At 39.0% G+C, this 16,504-nt stretch overlaps 1 protein-coding gene across 4 annotated transcripts in view; it reads left to right on the top strand.

Moving 5' to 3' along the window:
- HGFAC (HGF activator) overlaps nucleotides 1–16,504 on the top strand; it is a 44,728-nt gene that overhangs the window by 25,500 nt on the left and 2,724 nt on the right. For 2 of the 4 annotated variants that reach the window (XM_009923249.2, XM_069794714.1), the window contains 6 exons: nucleotides 4,396–4,570; nucleotides 6,885–6,970; nucleotides 7,908–8,148; nucleotides 10,724–10,863; nucleotides 12,886–13,026; nucleotides 14,050–14,198. In XM_009923249.2, coding sequence (XP_009921551.1) covers nucleotides 4,396–4,570; nucleotides 6,885–6,970; nucleotides 7,908–8,148; nucleotides 10,724–10,863; nucleotides 12,886–13,026; nucleotides 14,050–14,198 — 932 coding nt within the window. The remainder of the gene's footprint in view (nucleotides 1–4,395; nucleotides 4,571–6,884; nucleotides 6,971–7,907; nucleotides 8,149–10,723; nucleotides 10,864–12,885; nucleotides 13,027–14,049; nucleotides 14,199–16,504) is intronic. The other 2 variants (XM_069794704.1, XM_069794721.1) reach the window with 2 other exon arrangements.

Here is a 16,504-nt window from a genome sequence, read left to right as displayed (position 1 = left end):
GGTTAATGTGGACATCCTTCAAAGCTCTCTGTGTGGTGTTTGTTTTATTTTGCACAGGAATATTTACCTTATTGCTTTCAGAATACCTGGGGTTGGGTGGGGGATGTGGGGATTCAGTGCTTTATCTGACGCAGTGAGATGCCTGCAAGAACAGTCTCTAGGAATACTGGAGACTCCTTTCTGTCGCATGTTTATTGCCAGCTCAGACTAGTGGTTAGCTGCACTTGCAGTGGGGGAAGCACAGCTCCCTGAAATCAAAGACTTTCACACCTTTCATCTCTGAGGGGATCTCATGGCTACCCAGGAAAGGAGATCAGGGAACTTCTAGGTGAATCAAGAAAAGACGGACCCTTCTGCAGGCATCCGATGAGTCTGAGCTCACGTAGGAAGGAAACTTGACTGATACCCTTGTAAAGGATGCCTTGGAGAGCAACACGTCCTGCAATGCTGAGGCAGTGTAAGCAATAAGCTTATGCAGAGGCACAAAATTTCATTGTTCATTGCTTCTCATCTTCATTGTTAACAGATGAAACAGGATCAGGTGGAAGTCTACATTGATAGACGCATTAGAAAGGCTTCAGAGAGATAGGAATGCCCTGTCTTGCAAACCAGCTGCTATCTGGTGACCACTGAAGTGCTCGCTCCGGCCAGTGCAGGGGAGGTAGAGCAAGCGCTCAAGCCCTTGGCTCTGGAGCTTCCTGAGGCACTGCAACAGGAGTGGACACGTGCTCCAGGGAAGCTCTGAACGAAGGATGTTCTCCTAATTCCACCAAGGCTTTGCTTTAGTTTATGATTTTCTAAAGAACTCTTCCATTGGCATAATTGATAATTAAGACACTGGAGAAGACCTCTTGTCAAGGTAATTGGAAGCAGAGAGGGGATTTATGCCCTTCTCCTCTTCCCCCCTCTTCCCCCTCTGCTATCAGCTGATACAGAGCAATACAAAAGAAGATATCCATCTAACATTGTATTTAACAAAAGCATTACAGGTTGGTCAGGGATAAAACAAAGCGTTACTGAATGAAAGGTTACTTAAAACTATGCTATCCCAGGATTAGCAACATCAGGGGGAAAATGCATTTTTATTAACAGAATGAAACAGCTTATGCATATCTGCAAGGAAAATACAGTTAAAGCTAAAAAACATTATGAAAATTGCTGATGAGACGTTTTGGGGAAAAGAAAATCTAAAAGTTTTCTACAGAAAGACTTCCAAAAGGAACTCATAAAAATGTTCAGGTATGTAACTGCAGAACCTGAAACAAGATCTGGTGACAAAAAGTCTTGTGAAAAGTTTTCAGGAAGTTAGCAATTAGAACTGGTTGGATAACTGCTATTTCAGTTTGCTTTTAATTTTAAGACATGAAACTCCTTTTTAATGAAAAAATAAAAGGCAAGGAATTGGTGTGACATGCTGATAAAATATGCCATCCTAATAAAAGTAGAATGTTTTATGTGAGCTATTTAAACCTCTTGGATTTTAAAAATAAAACATAACGGGAAATTATTTCTAGGTTTAAATTTTAATTATGGTTTGGTTTTTTTTTTCCTGGAAGGAAATGAACAGTGGTGATAGTGGCATAGGTCTGCAGAGTAACTTGAATCTCCATTTGCATCAAAACTTTCATCATCTGAAAGTTTAGGCCATTTTCTACTCTTAACATAGTGATTGACAGTACTGCAGGGAAGTGAATGAACAGAAAAATATATATATTATGCCCTCCATTACTTTCTTCCACATAAGAAAATAAATATGTTTCAGAGTTATGAGAAGTTGCAGAAACTAGAAAGAATTGAGATTGAACAATTCCCAGTTAGAGCAACCCATTAGGAACTGCTGAAAGCAGACCACCTACATATTGTTTCTGATGAAGAGGGGGAAAGATATTTTTTCAGTGCTGCAACTGTTCAAAAAAGAGTATTAGAAGCAAAAGATCTATACGATTCCAATAGTTGCAGATATTTTTTTGGAAAACTGGTTGTCCTGAATTATAGGTGATAAATTTTATTAGGCTTTGTGTATACTTCTTAATGGCTTTAGATACATAATGAAGTGCCCTTTCATGAGTGGTGATGTGGGTACCATGGTGCTACTGCAAGCTAGTGAAATAAAACTTGCTGGAGTGAAGAATAGACCAATGTAAAGCTACTAATGAAACGACCATGTTAACCTAGATGCTTCTCCACAAGATACGAGATTAAGTAATTTTATTCCTGTGCCCAAAATACTCCTTATAAAACCAAAAAGAAACAAAAAACTGATGAGAGATATTCCTATTGCTCTCAACAAGTGCAATATATAATTTAAACTTCTTAGTTACAGGAGGAGAACATGCGGGATGATTTAGAAAGGGCCCAAGTTCTTCCAGTTATAATCTTCTGGCAGCTTTAGCAATGTCTGGCAGACCTGACGAAACAGAGATGCATTGGATTTTAAGCCTGACAAGGGTGAGCACAATTTGTAAACACTGCAAGATGTTCAGACCATTGGTATTACAGAATATGGCCCTGGTTCTGCACTGAAACAGAATCTTTCGTTTCATCCTTGTAAAAGTAGGCAACTCTAAATCATTTCTGAATGTAGGAAATACAGTACAAATAAAAACAGCACCTGGCACTTCCCTGGATAAATGAAAGAATTTAGCATACAGCATGATGGTGGTATTTTCATGACACTGTTTCAGGCAAACAAAGCAGCATAGCTTGCAACTTGTCCAGAAAATAAATGGCAGGGTTGCCAAGAAATGGTTACTATTGCTAGCAATACAAATGATAGACAAACTATTTTCTGTGAGCTCCTAGATTATGGTTGTTAAAATATGAGCTTGATTTAATGTTATATTCATAGTTACTGAAATACAGGGAATTTGATTCAGGGTGCGGGTGGGAGAAAATATTGTCTCATCATCTCAGAAGTGTCTGCTGGGCCAAGCTAGAAAGCAAATTTTGCTAAATATTTATATGCTAACTCACACTGAAATTCTTGCACCAATTTTCTTGACCTCCAGCCCCCAAATTTATGCCATATGCTTGCTTGTGGTTTTGAGGTCTATTGCTACACTGATGACTTGGAAGGATAATTGACATCAGCAGTTCAGTACTGAGATTCACTATTTTGGTGCTGGTTACGTGTCCCGGTTCATGTGTCACCTTATTCTGTCCAAATAAACAGATCTTTGACAATAGCTGTCCACACTGTGTGATGTGATAGATTATCCTGACAGTGTGTTTTTCAACAGGCAGGTGATATCATGATGTTACATATTTAAGTATGTTTATAAGTTTAGAAGAAGATTCCACCAGTCTTGCAGATGTCAAGGATAAGTCACTCTGACATGGCTGGGATAAGAAACCCTCTGAGGCTCGGTCACAATTAATCCTCTTTGTACATTAGATGGTTTTGTGTTTCCTTTGGGATACTCTGAGCTGTGTTTTGAGGTGTAGACTTTCTGCTCAGAGTAGCTATTTGTATACAAATGCATCCCCATATGTTTTTCAGCCATAATGCTGGTATGTGCTGTTGATAGATTTTGGCAGCTGAGTATACAGGTCATAGAACATGTCAGACCTAGCTGAAGAAATAGCCCATGTGCAGGTGACAAGGAAATGGGTTTTGAATTAGAAAATTCAACCTACTAGTTAAATTCTTGCAAAATTGATGTATTTGCAATATGTAGCTACATATATATAATATACATGGGTATATTGTGTGTATATATATATATATTTATATATGGGTATGTATGAGGCCATAAAAAGAAGTATTTTCCAAAATCAGGCCTTTTAAGCACTTGCTGGCAGGGCAGGATTGTTTTCACTACTTTACAACACAGATATCTCTATCTGAGCTAGTTGACTTAAACTCCCTTTATTGTCAATGGAGATTCAGTCAACGTACTCAAGAGTGTACAGCAAGATTTGTCTCATCTTTAAAAAGTCACCTCAAACAGGCTGGATCAGTTTGGCTCTAGAAATGCCTGTTTCTCTTAATTGACTAAAAAAGGAGGTCTCCAGTGATGAGCTCAGTTGTGCTTAAAATTAGACCGGAGGAATCCCAGCCATATTGCTGACTTTGCTGCAGATTGCTGACTAAAATCTTCCATATGCAGTATAAATTTTAGGTCTACTTTCCTGCCATACCGCATGTTGAATAGTTGTTTGTGCATGTGTAAAATGAGGCTAACTCACTACTAATTTTAAACAGAAGTTTTAACTGCTTGGGTTCTTTTTTTATTAAAAAAAAAAATCCTCATTTGATGCATTCAATTCCTGTGAAAGGTGAAAGGCATGATACAGAATTGGGCCTGCTGGCTCTCATTTGGGACCTCAGCTGTGAAGTAAGTATTTAACATGTAATTAGCATCGATTCCTGACCAGTGTCTTATGCTTTGCCAGTTCCTAGCCATCGGTGCTACGTTGGCAATGGCACGGAGTACAGAGGTACGGCAAAGACGACCATTTCTGGACACAGCTGCTTGCCTTGGGATTCAGACTTGCTTTACAAAGAGCTTCATGTCGACAGCATTGAGAAAGCTGTACAGCTTGGCGTGGGGCCGTTCTCTTACTGCAGGTGAGAAAAGTTCTTGTTTGCCCTGTATTTGTAAATCAAGAGACGGATGTATTGTGGAAGGGAGAAGGGCCAGGAGTGTCAAAGCAGGTGTTATTCCTGGCTCAGAATAACTAGACTGACTTAACAGCCTGACACGAGGAGTGTAAGTGTACAGAAGACAAGATCTGATAGATAAACTAAATCAATAGCTAGGTCTGCCAAGGGAAGCTCAGACACAAAATAATGTTGGAAATTCCAGGTCCTTTTTTTCTGGGATTTTTTTTTTTTTCTCAAATGAGACTGTAGTGCAAAACTTCTGAAATCGTTCGTAAATTACTATCCGAAAAGAGAAAGAAATGCAGTAGCCAAATTGAAATGGTTAACTTTTTATTTCTAATTCTTAAGTTGTGAAGTATGTAACATAAAGGAAAATATTTTCAAAAGTGAAAAGTTGTTTGCAAATGAAAAAATCAAAGCAGTATATTTCAATAATGTTGAAATGGCATGTCAAATTTGTTTCCTGGATTTCTTCCAAAGGAAAACTATTGCTAAATAAAATTTCACTGTGTCTCAATTTTGATTGAACCACATATCGATAAACTACATTTCTACTGAAGTTTTCTGTTCAGCTATAATGAAAATAGCTTGTGGTATATAGTCTTGTGCTTTCTCCTCAGTCACTTTATGTTCCCCCTGTCTCTGAGATCTTCATGAGGTCAATGGATATCCACAAATTAAAAAAAAAAAAGTTTCCATTTAGAGAGAATCCTAGAGATGAGCAAATGTTAGAAATGGCAAACTTCAGATGATTCTCTGTAAATTACTGGTTGATGTCTAGGTTTTGGTTGGGGGTTTTTTTTTGCCTTTTGTTTTTATTTTTCATGGAAGTTAAACCAGTATTTCAGGAAAATCAGAATGTACTGCACTTCCTAATTTGTTTGATGATAAAAAGCATGCATGCATGCTGCAAGTAGATCTTCTTCTCTATCTAACACAAACTACTAATAAGCAGTTCCTACACCCTCCCTTAACCCAGATCAGCTTGCTTTCCAAGGCTTGGTCCTGATTCAAGCACTTAGGTATGAGATTTATGGTCTCCCAGCACACTATGGCAATTTATTGGGCACATATTTTATGCTTTGATAAAACTTGATCCTTTCGATTAATATAATTTAAGCAAAATATTCATTTGCAGATTGGAAATGCAAAGAACAACATGGTGTAGGAGCTGATGTGTTCATGTTGTGTAGAGCTGAGAAAAAAGCTTTTCAGCTTTTTGTCAGCTTGTTACAATTTCTGGGGATATCTCTGCTACACTATATAATCCTGCAGATACCTTCTTCAACTAGCCTAATTTAGAAACATTGTTGGCGGAAGATGACTCAACCTGTGTTGCTTCTTCAGTTCTGAGAATTTGAAAGTGCTGTAATCTTTTTCTGAATAGCAGTCAGATTAAAAAGAAAAAAAATACTGAAGAACCTTATAATAATAGATAGTGCTTCTGATAAATCCAACTGAAATTAGAATTACTGTTTATCTGGAGCCCTGAATTACCTTGTCTATTTTTCTTGGCCTACTGAAGATCTTTCTGGGTCTCCAAAGTTTCCCTATATTCTTGGAGGAGTAAACTGGGCAAATTTCTGGTTACTTATAAGGCATTGATAAAGACAATTAAGCTGTACCATGGAGAAACCCTAATGGAATCAAACCCAAACCTGCTTAACACCAAGGTAACAAAGGGCTAAACTGTTTCTGATATTCCTTTTTTTTCTTTTTCCCTTTTGAGGAATACAATATTTTCTTGACGTAGTCTTTCATTTCCTCAGACTCTCCAGGGAATGTGAACCTGAGCTTCTCAAATTCATTTTTGCTAGCTATTCTTGTTATGGATTTTCTATGAATCTACCTGTGTTGGAATTTCCTCACTTAAAAAAGTCATCTAAAAAAAGGAATCTCTCCCATGGGATTTAGTCCTGAAAATAGCTGAGCTGATATCTGTTAAAGCACTTCAGTGTGGGCTGTATTTAAACCATGTGAACATGCTCATGCATCCAAATACTTGTAGGCAAATTTTACAGGTGTTTAGTCATGTGTCTGTATTTCAGGTCCTACAGAACCTTAGACTTGGTTAGCTTTAAGCATGAAGAATTCTACCAAAAGGCTGCTCACCCATTTAGGGGTTAGCAGGTGCTTCAGCGCTTTGTCAGGTGGCTCGAACTCTAAGAGTCCTGTCAGTCCTCTGCATGCGGCAGGGGAAAAAGCAGAAAACCTCTGGGAAGCTTGGAACAGCACTGTGGTTAATGCTTGTAATTCACTCTCCCCCTCAATTAATTAGAAATCCAGATGGTGATGAGAAGCCATGGTGTTACATCATGAAGGACAACAGTTTGTCTTGGGAGTATTGTGACATTCCATCTTGCGGTATGTAAAGGCTCTCTTAAAATCCATGTTATGAATGAATGAAGAAAGATTTATTGATACTAGAGCAAGCGTTTACTGCATAATTTTGAATGTTATGCTGTTCCCAGGAGTGTTGAGTATTGTACTGTTTGCGGTAAATCACCAACAGGCTTCTTTTGCATTTTTTGGAGTTGTGATAGAATCTGTGATTTTTGTCCTGAAATAACAGCCGTGTCACACTATTGCTTTCAGGCACAATCATCCCAACATCACCAAATTTTCTGCTAGAACATCCAAGATGTCAGAAATTATTGATGCTTTGGTACAAATTGTCATCACTCAGGGAATTACGGGCCCAGCGAAATGAATGGGCCTCTATGAGCCAATAGAGGACTGGATCCTAAAGATGTATGAGACATAGTATTTAATTCCAAAACCTAAAGATCCTGCTCTTCCCTAAATTAATATTTAACTGTTGTTAATGTTGAAGCTGACCTTTAGAACATGGATGTAAACTAAAAGGTCAGTTTATAAAGTGATCCTTTTATTTCCCTTTTATGGTTCTAACGCATTTGGTAGATGATGGTAACACAAGCATCCTAGTCCTTGCTATTGCAATGGCAAAACTCAGTCCAGAATCCAAAAATGAAGGTGTGATGTATCATGCATTCTGTTGTGCCTCCTCCAGTAGTGAAGGTTATATTCATATTGGTAAATGAAACAGTGTCTGGGAATGTTCACAGGTGCATTTAATTTACACTAGTGCACACGTAGCCAGGGTTGGGAATAGGCATGCTTTCAGTCTTGCAAGTCTCCTGAGGAACTGAATGAGATTCAGTTGTATGTGAATGTTTAATGATAATTTAACGAACCTTTCTTTTAAAGACTTCTATAAAAGTTCCATTCCTTAGAAATCACAAGGATTTATAGTCTGATGCCATATCCCTTTATATCTCAGCAAGCAGGGAAAGGAGGCCACCAGTTCCAGACAATGTAGACAGTTTTGCAGTTATCAGAAGACCATGTGGGAGAAGACACAAAAAAAGAAGTTTTGTGAGACCTAGGATTGTTGGGGGATCTTCATCTCTGCCTGGATCTCACCCCTGGACAGCAGCTATATATATTGGAGAGAGTTTCTGCGGTGGAAGCCTTATTCAGACTTGCTGGGTTGTGTCAGCAGCACACTGCTTTGCTAACAGGTAAATTCACCCATTAGTATGACAGTACATCCTCTCCTCCTCATAGTCACTGTCTGCTTGCGACTCAGAACAAACCTGAACTGAAACAAGTAAGAAAGAACATGAGATTATAAAAGACCAATGTTTCAAAAGGAGTTTCTGGCAATTTGAATGCTGTTCATGAGCTAACAAATAGCTTGGAGTCCTATTATCTCATAAGCCCTTATCTTGTTCCTTAAGGAGTCTCAGAGAAGCTAAATGACCTGGCTGAAGGCATAAGGTAGGGCAGAGCAGGGCATAGAATGGGAGCTTGCATGTGCAGGCATCTGCAGGGAGATATCAGTATTTCTTTTCTTCTCACCTTTTTGAATGTTTATGCCTGCTTTGAGGTGTAACAGAGATGGCTATGCTCACTGCTGTGTTTTGTTCAAAAAGGCTGAGACAGCCAAGCAAGGATTTATTAGAGACAATAAATTACCGTTGGTTGACACAAATAGAGTGGGCTGAGCTTTACAAAAAGCCCAAGGGAAGAACTGAACTGTTAAATTTTTGAAGCTGATTTCCTTGACAGGTGTTTTGGGTTTTTTTGAGATTTTTTGTCCTCCAGCTGTGGGATGCTGGAGCAAATATTGACTATAGGATGCTCTTATTTTATTCTCAATATTTCATTTTCCACAAATGCTGAACACTTTCTCTGATTTCAGTTTGATCACATTGATGGAAAAAATATTACATCATTTCATACCCTTTGTTCCTTTGCATAGTAAAGAAGCCAAGAGAAACAGAAAACCTTGTGCCAGAATACATATACTGATATCTTGTAGAGCTAATAATACCACTGTGAATGCTGTACTGAAGCATTTGGAGCTCAAGCCACAACGCATTTGTTTTTCAAATGTTGTGAAATAGCAACTAACTTTGGCAGTTATTCAGGACATTTCCACCCACTTCCAGCTGGTGGTTTGGTACATACAGATTTTCCATAATTGCTGCATTGTAATTTGCACTCTTCCGTACGTTTAGTACCTCTGTTAGCCACAATTTCAACTGTTTTCCGCTAGGCGACAATAGATACCTGTGCAGCTAACTTGTTTTTTTGTTTTTTTTTTTTTTCTTTTCCATAACCCATGTTCTATTTCTTTTCCTGAATGAACCACCTGTAAGTCATAGTAGGACCATTCAGTGCCTTTAAAATCTATACTAAATACTATTCCAGGAAGTGAATTTCCACTCTCTTTTACAGGCCCAAAATCTGATTTTCAAGGGGGTTGGTTTACCACTGCAAGAACACTGAGAAAATCCTGGCCTTACATATTGATCAAAGAATATTTTATTGTCTTCTTGATTTCCAGTCACAAAAATTTAAACTTTGCACTTCCCTTTGTTAATTATAAGCATAGGTTTTGTTGCAGGGTAGCTGCTGGCTCTCTGTGCTGCTATTAGTTAGAAACTCTTTCCTCCAAATACATTACTGTTGATCATCACTTCATGCTCAGTACACAGTGCTTTTGTATCTGACGAGCACTGCTGATGCATAGAAACACAGCTAGGGAAACTGCAATGATGTTGGCCACTCTGCATCTGTTCCTGATGTGTGACAGCAGATATTTTCTACTCCTGCACTGTGTAACAAAACATGTGAGTGCTCCTATGTTGAAGACACTTGCTAACTATATTTGTTGTAGACTTATGCACATGCAGATCAAATTGGTTTTAAAGGAAGAGTGAAATGTGAATTCCATTGCTTTCAAAGCTAGAGAATTTACTGTCTTTCCAAATACTTCCTGATTATTTCCAAATGTTTCTTTCTTCCCAACTGTTGTACTGGTTCTTATTAGTTGTCTGTCCTAGGACACTGGATATGAGAGGACTGTGGTCTTTTTAAAGTAAACATACAATGACTGTAAAAGATGGTGTGAATTACAAAAACTGTATTCTCCTCTGAGTGTGGTTTTTCCCATTAGATCAGTGTGCTGTTGGGACCTTCCTCCACCAAGTTGCTTTTGATTCTAGATGACAGATTTAACATAGATCATTCTAATCTCTGAGCAGAAGTGGTGACAGCTCTTAGGTGGAAGCTGCCCAGATGTTCCTCAGCTGTCAGTTTGCCAGCACCTTTAAAATCTTGACCCATGCCTGTAATATTTCTAAGAGCCTGGTTTCCCAGAGAAATGACTCATCTTTTGGTCCCTCATTTCTTCCTCGGTAATTTTTGTGCTCACTGGCAAAGTCTGGTCGAAGTTGACTCGGTTAAGTTTCTAGAACAAGAAGCGCTTACAGCCCCTGAAGATGCTTGTTAGCCAGACAGCAGCTGGGCAGCAGTGCCTGTGCTTGCCTTTTCCTTCTGTCAAGGAGCCTTTAGTTAGGCTAATCAGGACCCTCAGAGCCTGGGACTCGCTGTAACATTAGTCATCCTTTTCCTGGCCCCCAGTAGGTAGGAAGCCTGGGAAACAGGTCAAGGCATTATAAGAGGGTAAATAATGGATGTGATGGGGGGCTGAGGTTATAACAGTTCGTGGGATACACAGCCGTTGGAAATCAGGCTTCATTTGTCCCGCTAATCACAAAATTGCTTGTTCTTTCTTTTGTATTACAGCCCACTAAAATCCACTATTAGAGTAGTTCTGGGTCAGCATATATTTAATAAAACGACTGATGTAACACAGACATTTGAAATAGAGAAATACATCTTGCATCCTCAGTATTCTGTGTTCAACCCTACTGAACATGATATTGGTGAGTATTTTTGTTCTTACAGTTTTATCTTCTGTTTATTCAACTTTGTTTCAAGTTTAGTTGATCTGTCAAAAATCTGGAAAAATCATAGACATTAGGAGAAGCTTTTGAGTGCAGAGAGATTTTAGTTCCACCAGAGTTATAACAGCATCTGAAAGCTAGACAAATTCAGATGAGAAATAAATTGAAAATTTTGAATAATTATGATAATTAGCCTTTGGAGCAATTTACCTAGATTCATCATCAGTTTAAGTCTTTGTGAGATTAGGCATTTTTTCAACTGAAACAGAAACTGTGGGCTTGATGCAGGAATTACTTTGTAAAATTCTATTGTCTGTATTGTATAGAGGATCTGGCTAGTTGAATATAATAGCCCCATCTGCTCTGAAAATCTATGTTGCTAAGAATAATTTTTTACATGGAGATCGATTTAAAAATCAGTCAGTCAAAAGTTAAATGCCCCTCTGATTGACCTTATAATATTAGTCAGAATGACAATGGAACAGCAACTTGCTTCTTATTTTCTGATCTGCTCTTGTGCAAGGTGGCACATCATCCCAGGGTATCAAGCTGTGTGAACACTTTGTCTATGGGACTATTTAATAGCCCGGCATTGGGGCTATTTTGGGTCAGGCATGTATCAGCTTTTCTGCTTCCAGATGGTGAATATTTCCCACTCTGTAGCAAAAAGCATTCAAATTCTGTGTTGGTGGGAGCTCTGTCACAGAGTACCAGGAGATGAACTGAATTTGGGGTATTACTCTGCTCTGAAATATCCTGGTATAAACCACTGTTGGCATTTTGAGATCTCCTGACTTTTTGAATTACTCTGAAATTTGGCTTGCCTCACCAATATGCAGTGTCCAAATCTAGGGTCAGCTGAACACAGAGTGCCTAAGACAAGCCCAATTGCAAAAACAAACAAGTAGGCAGAAACTGGGGGTGAAAGATGTGGGGGCACGTTCTGCCCTGTCAGTGATTTCTACTGATGCAGCAGAAGAGTTATTTCCTGCTGAAAACACTTTTCTAAGGGAAACAACAAGCCGCTGAGTGTTGGAGTGTGGTTGATGCGGGCTTCTCAGCCTGTGAGATACTCTTCCACAAAGGCCAAAAAATGTAGTCAGTAGAGAAATAAGACTATCCAGTGGGATCTCTTGCTTTCCGCACAGCTGTTCATGGAAAACCCACAGCTTCTAAAAGGCGTGATGTGAAGCTTTCATAGGTGTGTCCACACTAACTCAGGTCTGTCCTCTTTGAGTAGTGTGCCCAAACCCAACATGTTGCTCTTGTTACACCAAGTACAAAGCCCCTTCTGTTGCTTTGCAGCCAAACACAGGGGTTTTGTTACAGGGGAACCAACGTTTCTGCCACTTTTGACATCTTCTTTCAGTACCAAGCACATGATGCTGCAGAGCTCTGTATTTACAGTTTTCAGTCCCATGAGGGGATAGTAAAGGTTGTGTAGGTTGCATAATTCTCTGTAGCTTTCAGAAGCTTGGCTTTGAAATATCCTGATTTTTTATTCCTTAATTTTCAGGATCTTGATTTTTGCTGAACTCAGTGTTAACAGAGCGTGAAACACACCAGCTCTTGCAGTAATTAATTTTTTAAATCAAATTGGAATTAGGCAGGTGGCCAAGCTTTCAGAAGCAGTGAGCACTTGCACATCCCACTTATTTCAGCTGAAAGTTGTGGATATGCCACTGTTATTTAACTTTAAGGTGGGAGGAGACATATGTATTTTCTATCTTCCCCCTTCTCTACAAAGGCAGTGAAGCAAAATCTGCTCAGTGAGTGCAGCATAAAACAAATATTCCCACAAGGGGAGTAGTTGAATGTTTCAGCCTTCAATTTGCTGTGAAATCAGGTGCTGTTGAGATGAGTCTGTCTGTCTTTGATTGAAATATCTTAATTAAGAGAGGCTTAGGGGATAATTAAAGTTGTATCTGAGACCCATTGCTGCCAATCCCATTAAAGAAAGGGAACAGTCACTTTATTCCTCCTGTATTTTCTGATCTGCAGCTTTGATTAAGCTGAAGAAGAATGGCCAACGTTGTGCTGTCAAGTCCCAGTTTGTTCAGCCCATCTGCTTGCCAGAAAGTAACACTGTTTTCCCTGATCAGTTCAAATGTCAAATTGCTGGCTGGGGACACAGGCATGAGAGTGAGTAAAATGAGAGTTGATGTCTGTAGAAAAAAACTGATGATAATTAAAACATAATGCTCAAGTATATGTTATACAACTGATAGTTTGGAATTCTGTTCACCTGCCTTTAGATGTTTACAACATTTACATCTGAAATAGTCATCCTGAACTTCCTTTATAGTCCTTGGAATTTGGAGTGTGGTTCCCTTGACCAAATGTTTGGGTCTATTTTAGGATGAGATGAGCTATAAGCTAGCTAGATCTCCGTGGACTGGGAGAAGAGCAAATAGCTTAGTTGTAGGTGCCAACAGCTTGACACCTTAGCTGAGTGAATCCTACCTCTGGTTTCTCAAGGTAGATATCAAAGACTCCAAACGAAACACAATCAGCTTACTAGTCTGTGATGGAGGAGATCTTTACCTTCACTAGCAAGAAACTTTGGAAACATCTACAGGAGAGGGCCAGATAGACTTTGGGCTGAGAAGTGCTTACAGCCAGCTTGAGAAAGGTGGAAAAATCCATCCCATCCTTGCAGATGAAGAATTTCAGGATTATGAGGCTTGGCCATGCTGCTTTGATATGGAGATAGCAGAGACCTATGTAGATAGATGAGAAGGATCAGGGAGATGGCTGCCTCATTTTGGTAAGCAATTTAGTGTGAGCAAATGTTGTCTTGGGCTAAATGTGTAGTCTAAAGGCAAAAAGAGGTAATGGAACCTTTGGTAAATCGATGATTTGATATTACATCTGGAAAGAGGAGAGGACAGGAGTTCCTGAGTCTCTAGGAAATGAGAGAACCCAAAGTGGATTAATGTCTGGACATGGCATACTGTTCTTTTAAAGGGCATGGAGTCTGACTGGAGGAGCAGAAAGTGATCTGGTCACCAGAAAAATTATTACCTTTCAAAGAGGTCTACAACACGAATATGACTGAAAGGTGTTAAGTGTGTTTATATGTCATATTGTGCATTGTGTTTCCATGTTACGCTTTTCACATTCTAAAAAAATTACTTCCTTTTCCTCTCTGGGAATTTTTTAAAGATATATCTGGTTATTCACATGTCCTGCAAGAAACACTGATTCCAATTATTCCTGAGGAGAAGTGCAGAAGCCCTGAAATTTATGGAACAGAAATCACTGAAAATATGTTCTGTGCTGGCTACTTCGATAGCAAAAGTGATGCTTGTCAGGTAATGTGAGTCATCTCTAGGCAGAGAATATAAATGTATATTATTGCCAGAAATGTTGCAGTCTTACAGTGCTTACTTTTGCCATTACAGTGTTCCTAAAGAAAAGAAATGTTCCTAAAGGAAAGAAACTTATGTGCCTGCACTGTTTGCTTCCACCTTCATTTTTTAACCTGTTCAATGTCAATTAAGTTCTACAGAAGGGCAAAAAACCTACAGGGTGTTATATTCCTCCTACCTTCGTAAAAGGCAGTGGCTATGCGCTGGAGGGTGAGTTGCTTTAGCTCCTGGCTGAGCCTGCAGTGTGATGGCAACGGTTTGCTTGCCAGCTGGCAGGGATGCGCTGGCAGGGATGCGCTGGCAGGGATGTGCTGGCAGGCAACCAACGGAGCCAAATCCCCGAGCTGCTGCCTCTTGCCTGAATGGAAATAAGGATACCTGGGTAGGAGGTGGGGAGCAGTGGTAAGGTTTGGAGGAGGAAGGAGCCGAGGTTACTATAGCAGATGGGATTTAATAGTGTAGAATATCACTTAATTGGAAACCATGTTTCATGACTTCAGTCCTTCATGGAATGACCTCATGCTCTTACTACTTTGCTTCTCTTTTTGAATTATGTCACACCTTGGCTCTGAATAAGGATGCAGAATTATTGTCATGATAGATAAGACTATTTTTTAAATAAAGGATCAGATTATTCCTTACATAAACCTTCAGATTTTATCTGCAGTTCATTTTGAAGGAAAAGGGTTATGCTCTATTTGCATAAATTTGGAAATGGGCAACACATAGCTAATAGTTGGCAGTGAGATTAAGTAAAGCAAGGAATATCATATATACTGTGTGCTGGAATCCCTATAGAGATCATAAAAGTGTCCAAAGAAAAGTGTCAAGAGTGAAACGGCAGCAGCCAGCAGTGGCTCAAGGTTTCCAGGCCAGGGCTGAGAACTGATTGTAGTTATCGGCTGCAAGCGTTCGTACTAGCCAGAGAACTAGAAACTACCTTGCTTGCTCAGTTTTCCTTGCTTTATCCAGGAAGTACAAATACAAGATGCAGCATTATAGCTGGTTCTCACTCCCTGCCCTGGAAAAACACAGTTGATCAGGAATGGGGGGAGAAAGAAGAAAGCAGAGGGAAGGAGAGAGGAGCTGCACAAAAACAAGTGGTCTGGAGAGAGTTGCAAAGTCTGAGAAAGAGTGATTTTGAGTTGCAGATGTTGCTGAAGAACAGTGCTCATGACATGAAATCATTATTAGTGAATCAATAATTCATTTTTTTTCCTGTTGGCAGACTTGCAGTGTGCTCTCAGGAGAAATAGTGTAGATCGCTCTCTTAATGTCACAACAAATGTAGATGACCTCTGAGTTTTCTTAATGTGTGCTTAGGAAATTAAACTATAAAACACCTGTAATATTTAAAAATATTCCAAGACCAAGAAATGCCAAGCATATAATGTGTTCTGCTTGATTATTTTTTAGAGATTTTCTTGGAAACTTTTTTTTTTATCAGTGCACTGATACCAAAATTGCAATCAATGAGATGAGTTGTGGAGAAATAAGCAAGATTCTGAGAATTAAATTGATCTCAGACGCAAGACTTCATTTGATGTCCCTCATTTATCACAGAAATCTCCTAGTATAAAGGCAACACAATTTTCCTACCTACTTTGCTTTCGAGGGAGTTTCTTTTTAAATAGGAAAAAACATATTTCTCCTTAGTCTCAAATAATTACAGTGCTGGCTCCTTTCACCAGTATTGTTTACTGAGTCACATTTTTCTTTTAATTGCTAACATTTTCATTTCTGTAGAAAGTCAATCTAAAAGTAATAATAATAAAACCCCCTTTCCTGAATGCTTGCAAGCTTCTAAATAAGTAGAAGTGTTCCAAATTAATCCTTGCTGTATTGTGTCATCAAACATTAGTTTAGTCTTATTTTTGGTCTATGGTTTTAATGACAAGGTAAATGCTCAGTAACATCAAATTCAACAGATGCAAAAACCCCATATGCCACATAAAATTATAGCATCCCACAGTCACATGGAAAAGTGTGTATGTATGCAACACCTTTCTTTGAAGACTTTCATGATCTCTGACAGTTGCAATAAACTGCATGGAGAAACCCTCCAAATATTCTCTGCCTTACGTAATCCATCCATGCATCGCCCATATTACAACACAGTGTAAGCATCAAAGACTTGCTTATTCCCACTGAAAGTGACCCAAATCAACTGTGCTTTTCAGTAGGTGTCTGAATCTAAAAGAATTTCAGATTTTTAAACAAAATCTGTAATTTGATACTTCTGTTCAATG

Source organism: Haliaeetus albicilla, chromosome 1, assembly GCF_947461875.1.
Source record: "Haliaeetus albicilla chromosome 1, bHalAlb1.1, whole genome shotgun sequence".
NCBI classification, from domain to species: Eukaryota; Metazoa; Chordata; class Aves; order Accipitriformes; family Accipitridae; genus Haliaeetus; species Haliaeetus albicilla.
Note: the sequence above shows the minus strand (reverse complement) of the source record. Positions and strands in the feature narration are given on the sequence as shown.